Source organism: Xenopus laevis, chromosome 1S (genome assembly GCF_017654675.1).
Source record: "Xenopus laevis strain J_2021 chromosome 1S, Xenopus_laevis_v10.1, whole genome shotgun sequence".
Lineage (NCBI taxonomy): Eukaryota > Metazoa > Chordata > Amphibia > Anura > Pipidae > Xenopus > Xenopus laevis.
In genome coordinates, this window is record NC_054372.1 from 49,752,416 (window position 1) to 49,766,349 (window position 13,934).

At 38.1% G+C, this 13,934-nt stretch overlaps 1 protein-coding gene across 1 annotated transcript; it reads right to left on the bottom strand.

Annotated features, from left to right (window-relative positions):
• Positions 1-1,742: 1,742 nt before the first annotated feature.
• On the bottom strand, positions 1,743-13,629 carry LOC108706683 (protein MGARP). Its single transcript, XM_018243305.2, has 5 exons — positions 13,442-13,629; positions 7,372-7,475; positions 5,867-5,972; positions 4,820-4,828; positions 1,743-2,067 (listed from the first exon to the last, which is right to left on the bottom strand). The coding sequence occupies exons 1-5, from the start codon at positions 13,521-13,523 to the stop codon at positions 2,063-2,065; spliced, it is 306 nt and encodes a 101-aa protein (XP_018098794.1). The 5' UTR covers positions 13,524-13,629; the 3' UTR covers positions 1,743-2,062.
• Between the last annotated feature and the right edge of the window lie 305 nt (positions 13,630-13,934).

The following is a 13,934-nucleotide window of genomic DNA, read 5'->3' on the forward strand; positions in this document are numbered from 1 at the left end:
CTGCAACCACCTGAATGTTTGTGAGCCGACAGGCACAGGACCAGCATGTCAGAACACATGAAAATGCATACTTTAGCTTTTCCACACTGAAATCAACTTGTGTGGCAATTGGCTGAGACCATGCCAGCTTACACACTTTCAGCAGAGGATTGGCTGTTCTTCTCTTGTGTATACAAGCCATTGGAAAAACCTAACAAAGCCTAATAGGTGTAAGCAGCCACATTAACATTTTTAATCACTCCAATTATACAGTTATAGCCCCAGTACTATAGAATCTACATCTTAGGGTCCCTCATTATTTCAGTTTTTGCTTGATGAATCAAAAGATAACTCTACTGGTGCCTGTGTTTGTTTCTTTTGGTTATTGTAAAGCAATAAATGGCTATGAACAAATGACAATGAAAAGGCCACAGAGTTGCAATATAAAAATAATGGGATTTTGTAATCATCAATGGAAAAAGGCATTCATAAGATCATGTTAAATCTGATGTGTTTCTTCCACTGCATCTAAACAATGCACGTTGTTTTCAGCCAAAAATCCCAACTATTTTTATTAGGGCAGTGGCTGACGGGGAGGTTTGACGCCCTTGATTTTTTTATGCACAACTGCGGGTAACTAATCTCCCGAAAAGTGCCCTAGTTTGAAATAACAAAAATCACCGGTGGTAAAACCAACGTAACACAAAGTTGCCCAAAATGTTCTACCAAGACAACTTTGGAACAATTAAGCGATGCATTCGTTTTACCGCCAACAATTTCAGTTATTTCCAACGAAGACGTATTTTCAGGGGGATTCGTCGCCTGCAGTCATGCATTTTTATCGAGGGCGACAAGTCTCCCCTTCAGCTACTGCCCTTATAATGTCCTTTTGATTTAGAAAATAAATGTTTCTAGAATCACAGAAGTCTAATTTTCTGTTGCGTGTAGGCTCTAGAATTTATGCACCAAGATTCTGTTTCCCATTTTAAGGTAAGCATAATCACTGGAAAAAAACAACTGAACTTCATTAAGTGCATGCAACTGTATAAGCAATATATACAAAAAAGATGTGTCTGTAGTAAGTTAATTAGAATTAAAAAGCCAAATTCAACAGCAGATTTTAACTGCATTCTCTATCCTCCTTTGCATGAGTGCGTTTGTGTGCTTGCAACAAATTGCAAAGGGTGAACTGCAGACAAGAGACAATAGGTGAAATATATGAACAGAAATTATGACAATAAATGCATTTGTTACAACTATTGAATATCTATTATATTATGGGGGCACTGGCCGCTTTGTTAGCCAGCCAATAAAACACATACATAAATAGCCACAGACATGTGTAAAAGGCATACAGTCAGTGTGTTCCAGTGTTCTATTAAGCATGAATGCAGATCAGTATTATTTTAAAGTAGGGGGTTTTAAAATATCTATTGATCTGCCTCCTGGAGTGCCAAAAAAAAATATACATTGTTTCTTGGGTTTGGGATTTGCAACATCTACATCAGCAGCAACTATCTGACTACATAAAATGCTGCCAACTATACTATTGTGCTTTACAGGAATGTGCAATCAAGGAAGCAATTGATTATTTGCATTATTAGTTGATTAGTTAAAATCCACCAGGTTAGTTTTACAAAAGGAAAGGTTAAAAAATAGGTAAGAATGAAAAAATAGGTAAGAATGAAAAAATATTAGCTGATGTTAGAGAAAGTTTCCAAACACATCTTTAACCAAAATAACAAAGGACATACAGACAAAACTAAACATTCATAGATTTTTTTTTTATTGGACAGTGATATACACACACACATTTAAATTGCAATCAGCCACAACTGATAATTTGCTTTACAGTTATCATAAAGTTGTTTTAAACAGCTTGTGACCATCCCACCTTTCTGCAAAGTAGATGTCTAGACACATGAAACATAGAAAGTAATCAGTTTAAGAATGTTTAAGAAATATGTTTAAGTAAGGAGTCAGAACACAAAGTAATCATAGCTAGTTAGGCTGCCCGGCAAGATGGACTGTCCTTTAATTTGCTCCTATAGCTTCAAGTTTGAGTTGAAATTCCCATGGCTTTTTACTCTGGAAATTGTAAGAAGCAAAGTGACAAATTAGAGAGAAAAGATTTTCACGATCTAAAAAAAAATGTGTAACACTCACATAATGGGGAAAGAGAAAAAAAAAAAAAAAGCAAACCACAAAAGAGAAACACTCAATCACCAAAGCACAGATGTAAAATAGCCTCTGTTATGAGCAACACATTGTAGAGCTAAACAGCAAACACTGATTATACAGACAAATCCAACTGATCCAAAGCAATCCCTATTTTCCTGTATTGTTTCTACAGGCTATACCAAACAAAGCTCTAGAAAGTTCAGGTTAAATTAATTAATTTATTTATTTTTTTATATTTGTAGGGTTAATGATATAAAGATTCATGATATTTAGAATTATTTGGGGTTAGAAAAAAGTTAATTTCTTATTTGAATACCTGTATCTCAATTGAAAGGGATTCAGTCATGATTTTTATGATGTTGTTTTTATTTCTAAATTACACGGTTTACACTGCAAATATAAAATTTCATTCCTGAACCAGCAAGTGTATTTTTTTGTTGTTGTAATATTGGTGCGTGCTATCAGAAAGAGCCAACACTTCAGGATGGAACTGCTTTCTGGCAGGCTGTTTCTCCTACTCATTGTTCTGTTGCTAAAGGACCTGTAACACTAAAAACTGTTTTAAATGAGAATCAATTATACCATCTTAAATGAGAATCAATTATACCATCTTCCAATAATAGTTATATCCTGGACAAATACCATGCTAAAACTCTGTTTCCAGTCTTCCAGGTGTCAGGGAGACATTCAACAAAATCCAACATGCGGCTCTCCTCATCTCCTCCTAGCACGACTCCTGCAAAACCGGAAGTTAATTGTTGCTGCTGTACAGACCATTTTCTAACTGCCTTGTAATAGTTCTTTGTCTTTTAAATTCCTTTAGTTAGGGTCCGGATAGAGACGGCTTGTATGCAGTGTTACTTCTTCCGGGTGCATTCTGGGAGAGCTGCAGCACTCTGATTTGCAATCTTCTGTGGTCCTTAGATTTATGGCTCACCAGTATGCTGCGTACTGCTCTGCTCAGGGCCCTTACAGACATAAATCAATCTGACAAATTACACACGGCAAGACGAAAAATCCTCAGTACAGCGGCTGACCGTTGACTTCCGGTTTTGCAGGAGTAAAGCTAGGAGGAGAAATGGAGTACAGCAAGCTAGATTTTGCAGACTGAATGTCACCCTGTCGCCTTTTCTGAGAAGACAGGAAGCAGAGTTTTAGCATGGTATTTTAATATTGACAACTATAAACTTTGTCTAGGATAGAACTATAATTGGAGGATGATAGAATGGATTTTCACTTAGGGGGGAGGGGTTGAAATCACTCCAACTTGCAGTACAGCAATAAAGAGTGACTGAAGTTTATCAGAGAACAAGTCACATGACTGGGGCAGCTGGGAAACTGACAATATGTCTAGCCCCATGTCAGATTTCAAAATTAAATATAAAAAAATCTGTTTGCTCTTTTGAGAAATGGATTTCAGTGCAGATTTCTGCTGGGGCAGCACTATTAGCTGAATTTTTTTTCCCATGACAGTATCCCTTTAAGGGTAACTGCACAAGTCATATTTCCTTCTGCCTTATGGGATTTAGAAAGTTTAGAATCCAGTAAAAATATAGCTTTAAATGTACTATGGCCCCCCCATGAAACCCAGTGGGAATTTAGGGAACCTTGCAGATAACATTTGGAGACTCTAAAATATGTGTCAAACCAATAATCCTTCAGATGGAAAGAAAAAGATCACACAAATTGTTTTAGAAAGCCCTCTCCTTAAGATAACTATATGATAAACACTTGAACTTGTGCTTTCGGGCAATTTCAAGCAAAGTTAGAAATCTGGTTGTATAATCATGTCACAAAAAATGAATAAAATATTGCATGTGCCAAAACATTAAAGGGCACTTGTTCCGGTTGGGGATAACAGTAGTTTAAAAAATAAATAAATAAATAAAAAACCCTGCCAGCGCTAGGCTACATGCACCGGAAGGGAGCTCCCGGCGCAAGCAGCCATGTTGTGTCACTTGCATGCACATAATGCGCATGTAACGTCACACGCATGCGCACAACAAGCGATTTGGGGCACATTTTTATTATGCGCATGTGAGTGACCGGACATGGCTGCCGTTACCGCCACCCGGAATGCAGGCTCTATTAACCTGTACCTTTGTTTGGGAATAACATTTTTTCCCAACAGGTGCCCTTTAAGGAAGGAAGGAATTGACATTCAGCTACAATGTCTATCAATGATCTATGCCTAAAGGCATATATATTATAACAACATAGAGTGCAACAATGCAAAAATGTTTATTTCCCTACTACCAGATTCAAAATTATATTGACAGTTATAGGCTTGTTTTCTTTAGTAATCTACTGCATAATTAAAGTTTTAAATATTGCTCAGAACAGAGGCAGAATACTATATGCTGCCTTGACCTGGTTTACTGATCAAGCATGATGTAGCATGAATCAGATACTGAGGAACAAATGTGTAAGCATAATAGTTGGCTCATGCCCTTTGCAGGAAAATACAAAAGGGCTGCTGGGAAAGCAAAACGGCTTTAAATTGCTATGGGCTTATAAAAACAAAAGTCTATCAAAAGAAAATGTGGGAGAGTAATCTGTAACATAATCAAAGTAAACAAAGGCCAAGACAGAATATTCAGCAATTAGTAGCGCAAACTGCAAATAAATTGAATGAAGTAGATAGAAAGGTACTACTTACCTGAGCCGCCTGGTTGAAAAAAAAAAAAAAGGAAAAAACAGAAACAGGTGTTAAAAATAATTCCAGAGTGAGGGGAGAGGTCATTCTCTTAAGTAAGAACAGTCATCTATTGCATCCAGACTACAGTTTTTTAAAAAAAAAAAAAAAAAAAAAAAAAAAAAAACACATTGTTAAAGGAACAGTAACACCAAAAAATTTGTGTTTTAAAATAATGAAAATATAATGTACTGTTACTGGTATGTTTGTTTTATAAACACTACTATAGTTTATATAAATAAGCTGCTGTGTAGCCATGGGGGCAGCCATTCAAGCACAGGATACACAGCAGATAACAGATAAGCTCTGTAGCATACAATGGGATTCTTCAGAAGTTATCTGTTATCTGCTGTGTATTGTGTGCTTGAATGGCTGCCCCATGGCTATACAGCAGCTTGTTTATATTGACTACAGTTATTTTTCTGAAGCAAACGCACCCGTTTGATCAACGCAGGCCACCAATACATTAGATTGTCTTTCCTTTAACACACTTTTTTTGGTGTTACTGTTCCTTTAAAACAAACTAACAAAAAAAAATATTGGGGGGTTATTCTCTCAGCTATGGGGGGGGAGTGTAAGCTATTTTCCATTTGTGGCTCCTCATGCACAGGTTAAATGACATGAAAGCTCTAATTTATCCAGGAAGCTAATATGTTACCAACTTTATTTGTTGGGGGTGTGCTTAACTCCCCAGCTTCCTAACTAAGCTCTGTGCCACAATTTCACCAGTATTGTCCAAGGCTCCTTTTCAACTAGCTAACCATGTGTATTACAGCAAAATAGAACATTTTTAGCGCACATGTGCAAATCTTGAGTGGAAAAGATGATTGGGAAATATTGGTAATATAGCAATGCAACAGCATGGGGGGGAATAGCAATTTAATTCAAATTGGGGGGCTAACAAATGCTGATCAGAGATTTGTAAATGTCAAGTGAGGAAAGGAAAAGTGCTGCTGACATGATTCCTATCATACATAGGAATACTATAGGTGCTGTTACGAACAGACTTACCCTGAGGAGGCCATGGCTTGGTTGCAATTTCTGGTTTTGGCCTGCTGTTAATGTACTCATGGCGATCCTGAAAGCGAGCTTGGTCTCTGGTTAGTGTGCTGTACACCTAAAATAATAGAAATGCATTACCAAAAGGCAAAATAAATGTAGATCCATTAAGCATTTGAAATTGGTTGTGGATGGTCTCCTTTGCCCATAGGTCTTAGATTGAATCTCCGTTAAACAGTTTTGTTAAAAATTCATAAAAATCACAGGGCCAACATTCCATTTGTGATGTAAATTTATTTCTCACACATTTACACAAATCAAGGATAATATAACTGTATCTAAACAACCTGTAAATCCTAAATCAGTTCAGACTTTGAGGTTTTCAGATTTTTTCTCTGATAGAAATTGTACCAAAAAACCTCAATTTTGAGGTTTTCAGATTTTTTTACCGGATTGTTCAGTGCTTTTTTTTTTTATATTTGGATCTTGCAATAAATTCAATTACAATCATGGTTTTATAGAGTTTGAGAGTTTAGTTGTGGTTTCAAACTTCTAAAACCACTAAAATTTGACCTTTAATAAATAAGCCTCCTAGATCAAGTTCATCCACTTGCTGAATGAAGTAGGCAAACCAGAATTTTACATATACCCATTTTACAGTTTCCAGGATTTTATGTTTTGTTTTACAGCCCTTTCATGTTCTGATTAATGAGAATATTTATTGGATTTTAAAGGAGTTATTCACCTTCCAAACATTTTTTTACAGTTCAGTGGTTTTCAGATTGTTCACCATGAACAGACTTTTCTCAATTGCTTTCCATCTTAAATTTTTCACCATTTTCCCAAAATTTAAGTTTAAAGTTTCTGTCTGGCAGCTCAGTGATCCAGGAGCATTCTGAACGGATACAATTTGCTACATTTAGTTGATACAATTAGTTCATACATTTCTCAGCAGTATCTGTGGAATATTAGCAACTATTGTATAGTTAGTTGAAACTCAGGGTTTCCGCTCAGCAGGGAGAAACATAACAGTTGGCGACCCTCCCTCCCAGAGCTGGTAGAAGGTGAAAAACAAAATTTAAACTTCAATATTCGAAAAATGGTAACATATAGAAAATAGAAAGTAATTGGAAAAAGCCTTTATTTTTGGTAAGGAAAATCAACTCAACTGAAAGTGTTTGAAGGTGAATAACCCCTTTATTTGTTTTCCTGCATTTTATTCAATCATTTTGCCCCATTTTCCCTAAAACCTTTTTTCCCTTGTAAATGTGAGTTTTCCCAAATTTGAAGATTTATTTTTTGCATTCTACGCCATTTTTCCAGGCCCCTGGAAAATCTAAAAACAGCGAATATGTGAATACCTTTTCCTGACCTCTAGGCCGGACAATCTTTGGATCAACTTAGCAACAATAGCAAAAACATTCACAAGTCCAATACTTTTTAACGAGGGACTCGAGCACACTGCTCTTAAAAAAAACAGAAGATAAACATACATAATTAATATGAAAAACACCTACATATATTCCTCCACCTGCTACAGCAGCACAAACAAATAATGTGTAAGGTAGGGAACTCCCAGAAGACCCAGTAACACTACCCGATGACATCTGCCGTGCTGGAGCTAAAAGAAAATCAAAATAAATGCCAGAATGGTTAATATCACTCGGTGGCGAGAACCCCCTATTCAGTACTCCGTAACATCTACTGAAAGAGAAGTCATTACATTACTTTAATATTAAAGGAATTGTTCAGTGTAAAAATAAAAACTGTGTAACATAATAGCCAGAACACTACTTCCTGCTTTTCATCTCTCTTGGTTTACACGGACTGCTTACCAGACAGTAGCCAATCAGAGACTTGAGGGGGGGGGGCCACATGGGTCATATCTGTTGCTTTGAATCTGAGCTGAATGCTGAGGATCAATTGCAGACTCACTGAACAGTTATGTACCATGTGGCTCCCCTTCAAGTCACTGACTAGCTCAGAGTTATAGAGCTGAAAAGCAGGAAGTAGTGTTCTGGATATTATGTTACACATCTAGTCACTCCAGCCTTTATACATTACATTATTGGCTAACTAACTATATTAGAAACATTTTTTTTATTTTGCACAGCCTATTTACACAGTTTTTATTTTCACACTGAACTGTTCCTTTAAGATGAAAAAGAGCACTGCTACACATTCAATATGTTAGTGGTAGTATAACAGCAATCCGTCCATGTGTTCTATAATGTTGGTCAGTTTCCATTACTGACAATTATGAAATTATCTGCCCACAGAAATAAAAAAGTTAAAGACTGTACATAGAACCCAGATATCAATCAGGAATTCCTTTATTTGGCCTCATTCAAAGGACTGTTGACTCACTCACTCTTAGGGTGATGGTGCTTGTCACAAGGTGACACGTACTGGTGACAAAATACCCAAAAAGACCTTTCATTTGGGGAAAATGGGAATCACCACTGGTAAATCATGTGAAAATGCTAATGAAAGCATTTTAATACGATTATGAGATTCAAATTGTCAAATTAGTAATTTTGTTCAGAATGTGCTTGCATCCAACTCTAATACAGGGAGCCACATTTATCAAAGGTCGAATTTCAAATTCATGCAAGTTTTTTTAAACTACTTTAAATTAGAATATACTCAAAATTTGACTGGGAGGTTATTTAATAAAAAAAATCGAATATCTAAAACTCACACAACTTTTATCGACTGGAAAACTCAAATTTGAATTGCATTAGACTAAACTCGATTCGACTCAAATGTCAGGAAAGCTAGTAACATGTCCAAATTGGTTCCTGGACCTCTCCCACTGACTTACACATGAACTCGGCAGTTTTTAGGTTGCAAATAGTGGAATTTGAGTTTTTAAAGGGCCAGAGGATGATAAATCTGGAAATTTGAATTAAAACTCAACAGGTTTGGATAATTCACAATTCAAATTTTTGAGTGGACCATAAAAAAATTTCAATTCGACCCGTAATAAATCTGCCCCAACGTGTATAACCTAGTGTTAAACTAACAAAACTGCAGCCCTGGGCAGTGAGGAAAAAAGCATTATGGTCTGAGGGATCTTTCATCCATTTTTCCGATCCGAAAAAAAGTACAGAAAAAAAGACAAAAAAAAATAAGCATAGTTATTTGCATGGTGTGGGGAATGGACAGTCATATCTAATGATTATCTTCCAGCATAGGCAGGATGTGGATACACTCTCACTTTTAGACCGATTCTTACTACTTCCATCCAATGAAGCTTGTAATTCAGTCAGACTAATTGTAAGAAGAGGTCAAATGCAGATTAATGCTGCAATACTCAGGGTGTTTCGAGCAACGCTCTTTTATGGAAAAAAGTGTATGTAAATACAAAAGTCTCTAAATCAAAGTCCAACATACCAATGGACTTTGGACTGCACTTGCATGGTAAAAAATGAACTTTTTCGATAAATGAACTTCATATATAACAAAGATATTTTGTGTCTCTTAAATGGTGGCTAGGCTTGCAAAAAATGGTTCTCTCCTAGCAGTGGTTACCTTACTTCACTAATTGGTGGGTGTGGTGAATTGTGAACAGTGCTTGCCGATAATCAAGGCTGCCAGTGAAGGGCAAATGCAATTATTTTCAAGATTCATTATTACGTTAAATGATAACGTGACACAAATGTCTTAACCTCCCCTTGTGCCTCAAGCTATTTTATTTTCAATCTCGTAGCATTGTTACAGGTAACGGACAGTTCATACACCGCCAACTGCTTAGCAGGGTCTTAATCTGTTTAAAGGAAAACTATACCCCATGGTCTCTGTGCTGCCTCAGATCACCTGACCAGAAATACTACAGCTCTAACTGTAACAGGAAGAAGTGTGGAAGCAAAAGACAGAACTCTGTCTGTTAATTGGCTCATGTGACCTAACAAGTTTGTTTGGCATGTTTGTGTGCACAGTGAATCGTATGATCCCAGGGGGCTGCCCTTATTTTTTAAAATGGCAATTTTCTATTTACCCTTTTTTTTTTCTATTACCCAATGGCACATACTACTAAAAAAGTATATTATTATGAAAATGGTTTATTTACATGAAGCAGGGTTTAACATATGAGCTGCTTCATGCAATATCTTTTTAGAGACCTACAATTTTGGGGGGTATAGTTTTCCTTTAAGGGCTTTCTCTAGCAAAATGAAAACATCTAATTAAATCATGTCAAGCTTAAAAACTTCCAGCATTCTGCAAATTAGCGAGTCTTCAAAAGGCATCTGAATTTGTATTGTTTTCACTTCCTACTCTGAATATTAAAAACAACAGTTATCTTACATACTGACCAATTCTGACATTTGATTTGTGCAAAATACTAAATGTGAATTCCTTTTACTACGATGTTCAAATAGATTTATTTTTGTTTGAGGCAGAGTCCTGCAAATTGGAATGGTTTCGAACAAAAAAGCCCTGATGTCCTGACCATGAAACTGCGGGTACTCAGCAGAGAAAGGCAGCTGAAAGGCACTGTTTAAAAAAAAAAAAAAATAGAAAGATTTACAGCCAGGGACAAATTAGCTACCGGAAACCTCTTTGTTGCATGGGTATAGGTTTGCAGGCGCATTAAAAGATATCCATGCAGGACTCTAGATTGAGTCCTTTTAATAAGCCACTTGTCTCAACTTTGTACAAATACAGGTCAATGTCAGCATGTTGCCACGGTGTCCATGTTTGCTGGTTCGGATACATTATTTTACAATGACCAAATGTATTTAGAGGTCATTTTTGTAAAATAAACCAGTTCTTGAGTTTTTGTAGATTTTTTTGGATCCAATCTATGTTCTGCATGTAATAATTTTGCATCAACCTAACTACTGAAAGTGTTGCAGATCAGTAACTATTTTACCCAGTGCCTTTATTAGAGACAGGTGCGATCTTTTCACTCCAAATAGTTATCCCGAATGAAACTCATGGCTTTTGGCAGCCTACAGGGGGTAGCCCCACAGAGTGTGAAAATCTGAGAGGAACGCACTTGATTAAACATACCAAGAATAAATCAGAGTGGGGCTTAATTTTAAAGGGATACTGTCATGGTAAACATGTTTTTTTCAAAATGCATCCCAGTCATGTGACTACTGCTCTGATAAACTTAAGTTTCTCTTTACTTCTGTACTGCAAGTTGGAGTGATATCACCCCCTCCCTTTCCCCCAGCAGCCCATCAGCAGAATGAGAAGGTAACCAGATAATGGCTCCCTGGTAGATATAAGAACAGCACTCAAAAGTAAAAATCCATGTCCCACTAAGACTCATTCAGTTACATTGAGTAGGAGAAACCATACCCTGTTAGAAAGCAGTTTGATCATGAAGTACAGGCTCTATCTAAAAGCACATGATCAGGCAAAATGACCTGAGATGGCTGCCTACACACCAATATTACAACTAAAAAAAAAAAAAAAAAAAAAATACACTTGTTGGGTTAGGAATGAAATTTTACATGGTAGAGTGAATTTGCAATGTAATTTAGAAATAAAAACACCATATAAATCATGACAGAATCCCTTTAAATTAGATACCCAATATGTCAATGTATTTTGTAACATTAAAGAGATACGCTCATGGGAAAAAAAAAATTTAAAAAATCAATCAGTTAATAGTGCTGCTCCAGCAGAATTCTGCATTGAAATCCATTTCTCAAAAGATCTAACAGATTTTTTTATATTCAATTTTGAAATCTGACATGGGGCTAGACATATTGTCTGTCAGTTTCCCAGCTGCCCCCAGTCATGTGACTTGTGCTCTGATAAACGTCATGTGACTTGTGCTCTGAAAAACTTCAATCACTCTTTACTGCTGTACTGCAAGTTAGACTGATATCACCCCCCTCCCTTTCCCCCCCCCCAGCAGCCAAACAAAAGAACAATGGGAAGGTAACCAGATAGCAGCTCCCTAACACAAGATAACTGCTGCCTGGTAGATCTAAGAACAACACTCAATAGTAAAAACCCATGTCTCACTGAGACACATTCAGTTACATTGAGAAGGAACAGCAGCCTGCCAGAAAGCATTTCTCTCCTTAAGTGCAGGCACAAGTCACGACTGGGGGCAGCAGGGAAATTGACAAAATGTCTAGCCCCATGTCAGATTTCAAAATTGAATATAAAAAAAATCTGTTTGCTCTTTTGAGAAATGGATTTCAGCGCAGAATTCTGCTGGAGTAGCACTATTAACCGATTTATTTTGAGAAAAATTTTTTTTTCCCCATGACAGTATACCTTTAATGGTTATAAGTTGCCTTAAAGAATGCAAACAACTTGCATGGAAATTGAAATATCTCTGAGAGGGAGAAGGTCTCTCCTCACAGTTAATATTGCAGTCATCCATAATGACATGGTTTGCCTGATTATCTCTAACCTTCACTCCCTGACAAGTGTGACCTTCATGCCTCCGCTTCTAGGTCACTGTGGTTTATGGGGCTGTAGTGCAAGGGTTCTGATGGATGAAAATCCTGCCAGAGCTGCAGTCTGAGGGGCTGCAATCAGAGGGGCTGTAGTGCAAGGGTTCTGATGGATGAAAATCCTGCCAGGGCTGTAGTCTGAGGGGCTGTAAACTGAAGGGGCTGTAACCAGAGGGGCTGTAGTCTAAGTTAGAGTCCTGCAGCGGTTCGGGTATAGGGTTGCCAACTTTTTTGGAAAAAAATACCAGCCTTACTGTATATTTAGATTTTTTCCCTATTAATAACATTTGGGTGAAGAATCATTTTTATAATACTGGGCAGGTGGCAACCTTAGTCGGCTACCCACAGGTTACCCGCAAAAAAAGCTGGTACCATGCGGAATGAGGGTAGGTTTTTCAGGTGTCGGTATAGATGCAGGTCGCGGGTCTCTCCCTGCAGCTTTCCCTCCACTCATCTCCCCCTCTCATCTGACATCCGGCACAGCTCTCTTACATCACACGCGCGCGCTTCTGTCCCTCTCGACTATCGCCCACGTTTGTCACTTCCGATTTGATGGTGGTCGTCCAGGTTGTGGGTTCGGGTCTTAGAAATTGGTTCCGCGCAGGGCTGTAGTGTGAGGGGCTGTAGTCTGAAAGGTGGCGTAGGCATGCAGTTTATTATGACCCTGTGTGGGACAATTTGGGCTTTTTGTGTAATTGAAATGCCATTTTTTTAACTCACAGCCCACGCCCATGAGGCAAGGGAGGTCACAATTTGGAGAAAGCATGAAATCTAACAGTGACAAAACTACAATTCCCAGCAGCACCCGTGGCTAAACGTATGTCTATAATAACCAATACAGCTGGAGGGCCACAGGCTGAATACACCTCGGCCATTCGCTGTAAGCGCAGGAATGAGGAAGGTCACGGGCAGCTTAGAAGCAGGCGCGCCCCTCCCACACACACAGAGAGATACACGTTCTAGTAAGTTCCCAAAGTGCACGCCTGGCCAATGCGCAAATATCAGGAAGCCCTCAAATGATACGCATGTTTAAGTCGAACGCCTCTGTCGAAAACGAAACGAAGGTATTTGTCACTGTGCACTAGAAAGAAGGCAAAACAATTAATTAAATATATATATATATATATATATATATACACATAACGCAAAGAATTGAGCTCACCATCGCGGAGCAGAGCTGCTGCGGCGCCACTGTTTCTAGCCACGGGCGCTAGCTTTTGCCAGGCTGTCCTACACAGGTACATGGTGCGTCTCAGTGAGCGCAGCGCACAGCAGGTTGTTCTGTTTCCTCACCACGCGCAGCTGACAGCCGGTTTCGAGACTGGATAATCACCGCCCACTTTGCGCCGCTCTGAGTAGAGGGGCGTGGCTATTGCCTTCTTCCTCCAATAGGTGATCGTATTGTGACAGGCATATTTGGACCATCTGGACTAAACGCCTGCATGATTAAGGGGAAGGTGGTTTGCGGCTGAGAGTACTTTGATAAATACATTTTAGCTGGATGCAAATAAAATAGTGCATGAGTTCAGCAGAGTAAGACGGCTGCTAGATAGCACTATAGAAGCGCGGTGGACAACCTTGTTTTATTCTAGCCTCCCTTTTCATGAGCATTTAATTGCACGCCATAAAATCAGACGCTAAGGAGCATGGGTAAC

Excerpts from the sequence above, each read along its gene's own strand:
- LOC108706683 (XM_018243305.2), bottom strand. The coding sequence starts at position 13,523 with ATGTACCTGTGTAGGACAGCCTGGCAAAAGCTAGCGCCCGTGGCTAGA. Across the intron at positions 7,476-13,441 it reads AGCAGCTCTGCTCCGCGATG|CTCCAGCACGGCAGATGTCA; the intron begins GTGAGCTCAATT and ends ATTTTCTTTTAG. Across the intron at positions 5,973-7,371 it reads TAGCAGGTGGAGGAATATAT|GTGTACAGCACACTAACCAG; the intron begins GTAGGTGTTTTT and ends CTATTATTTTAG.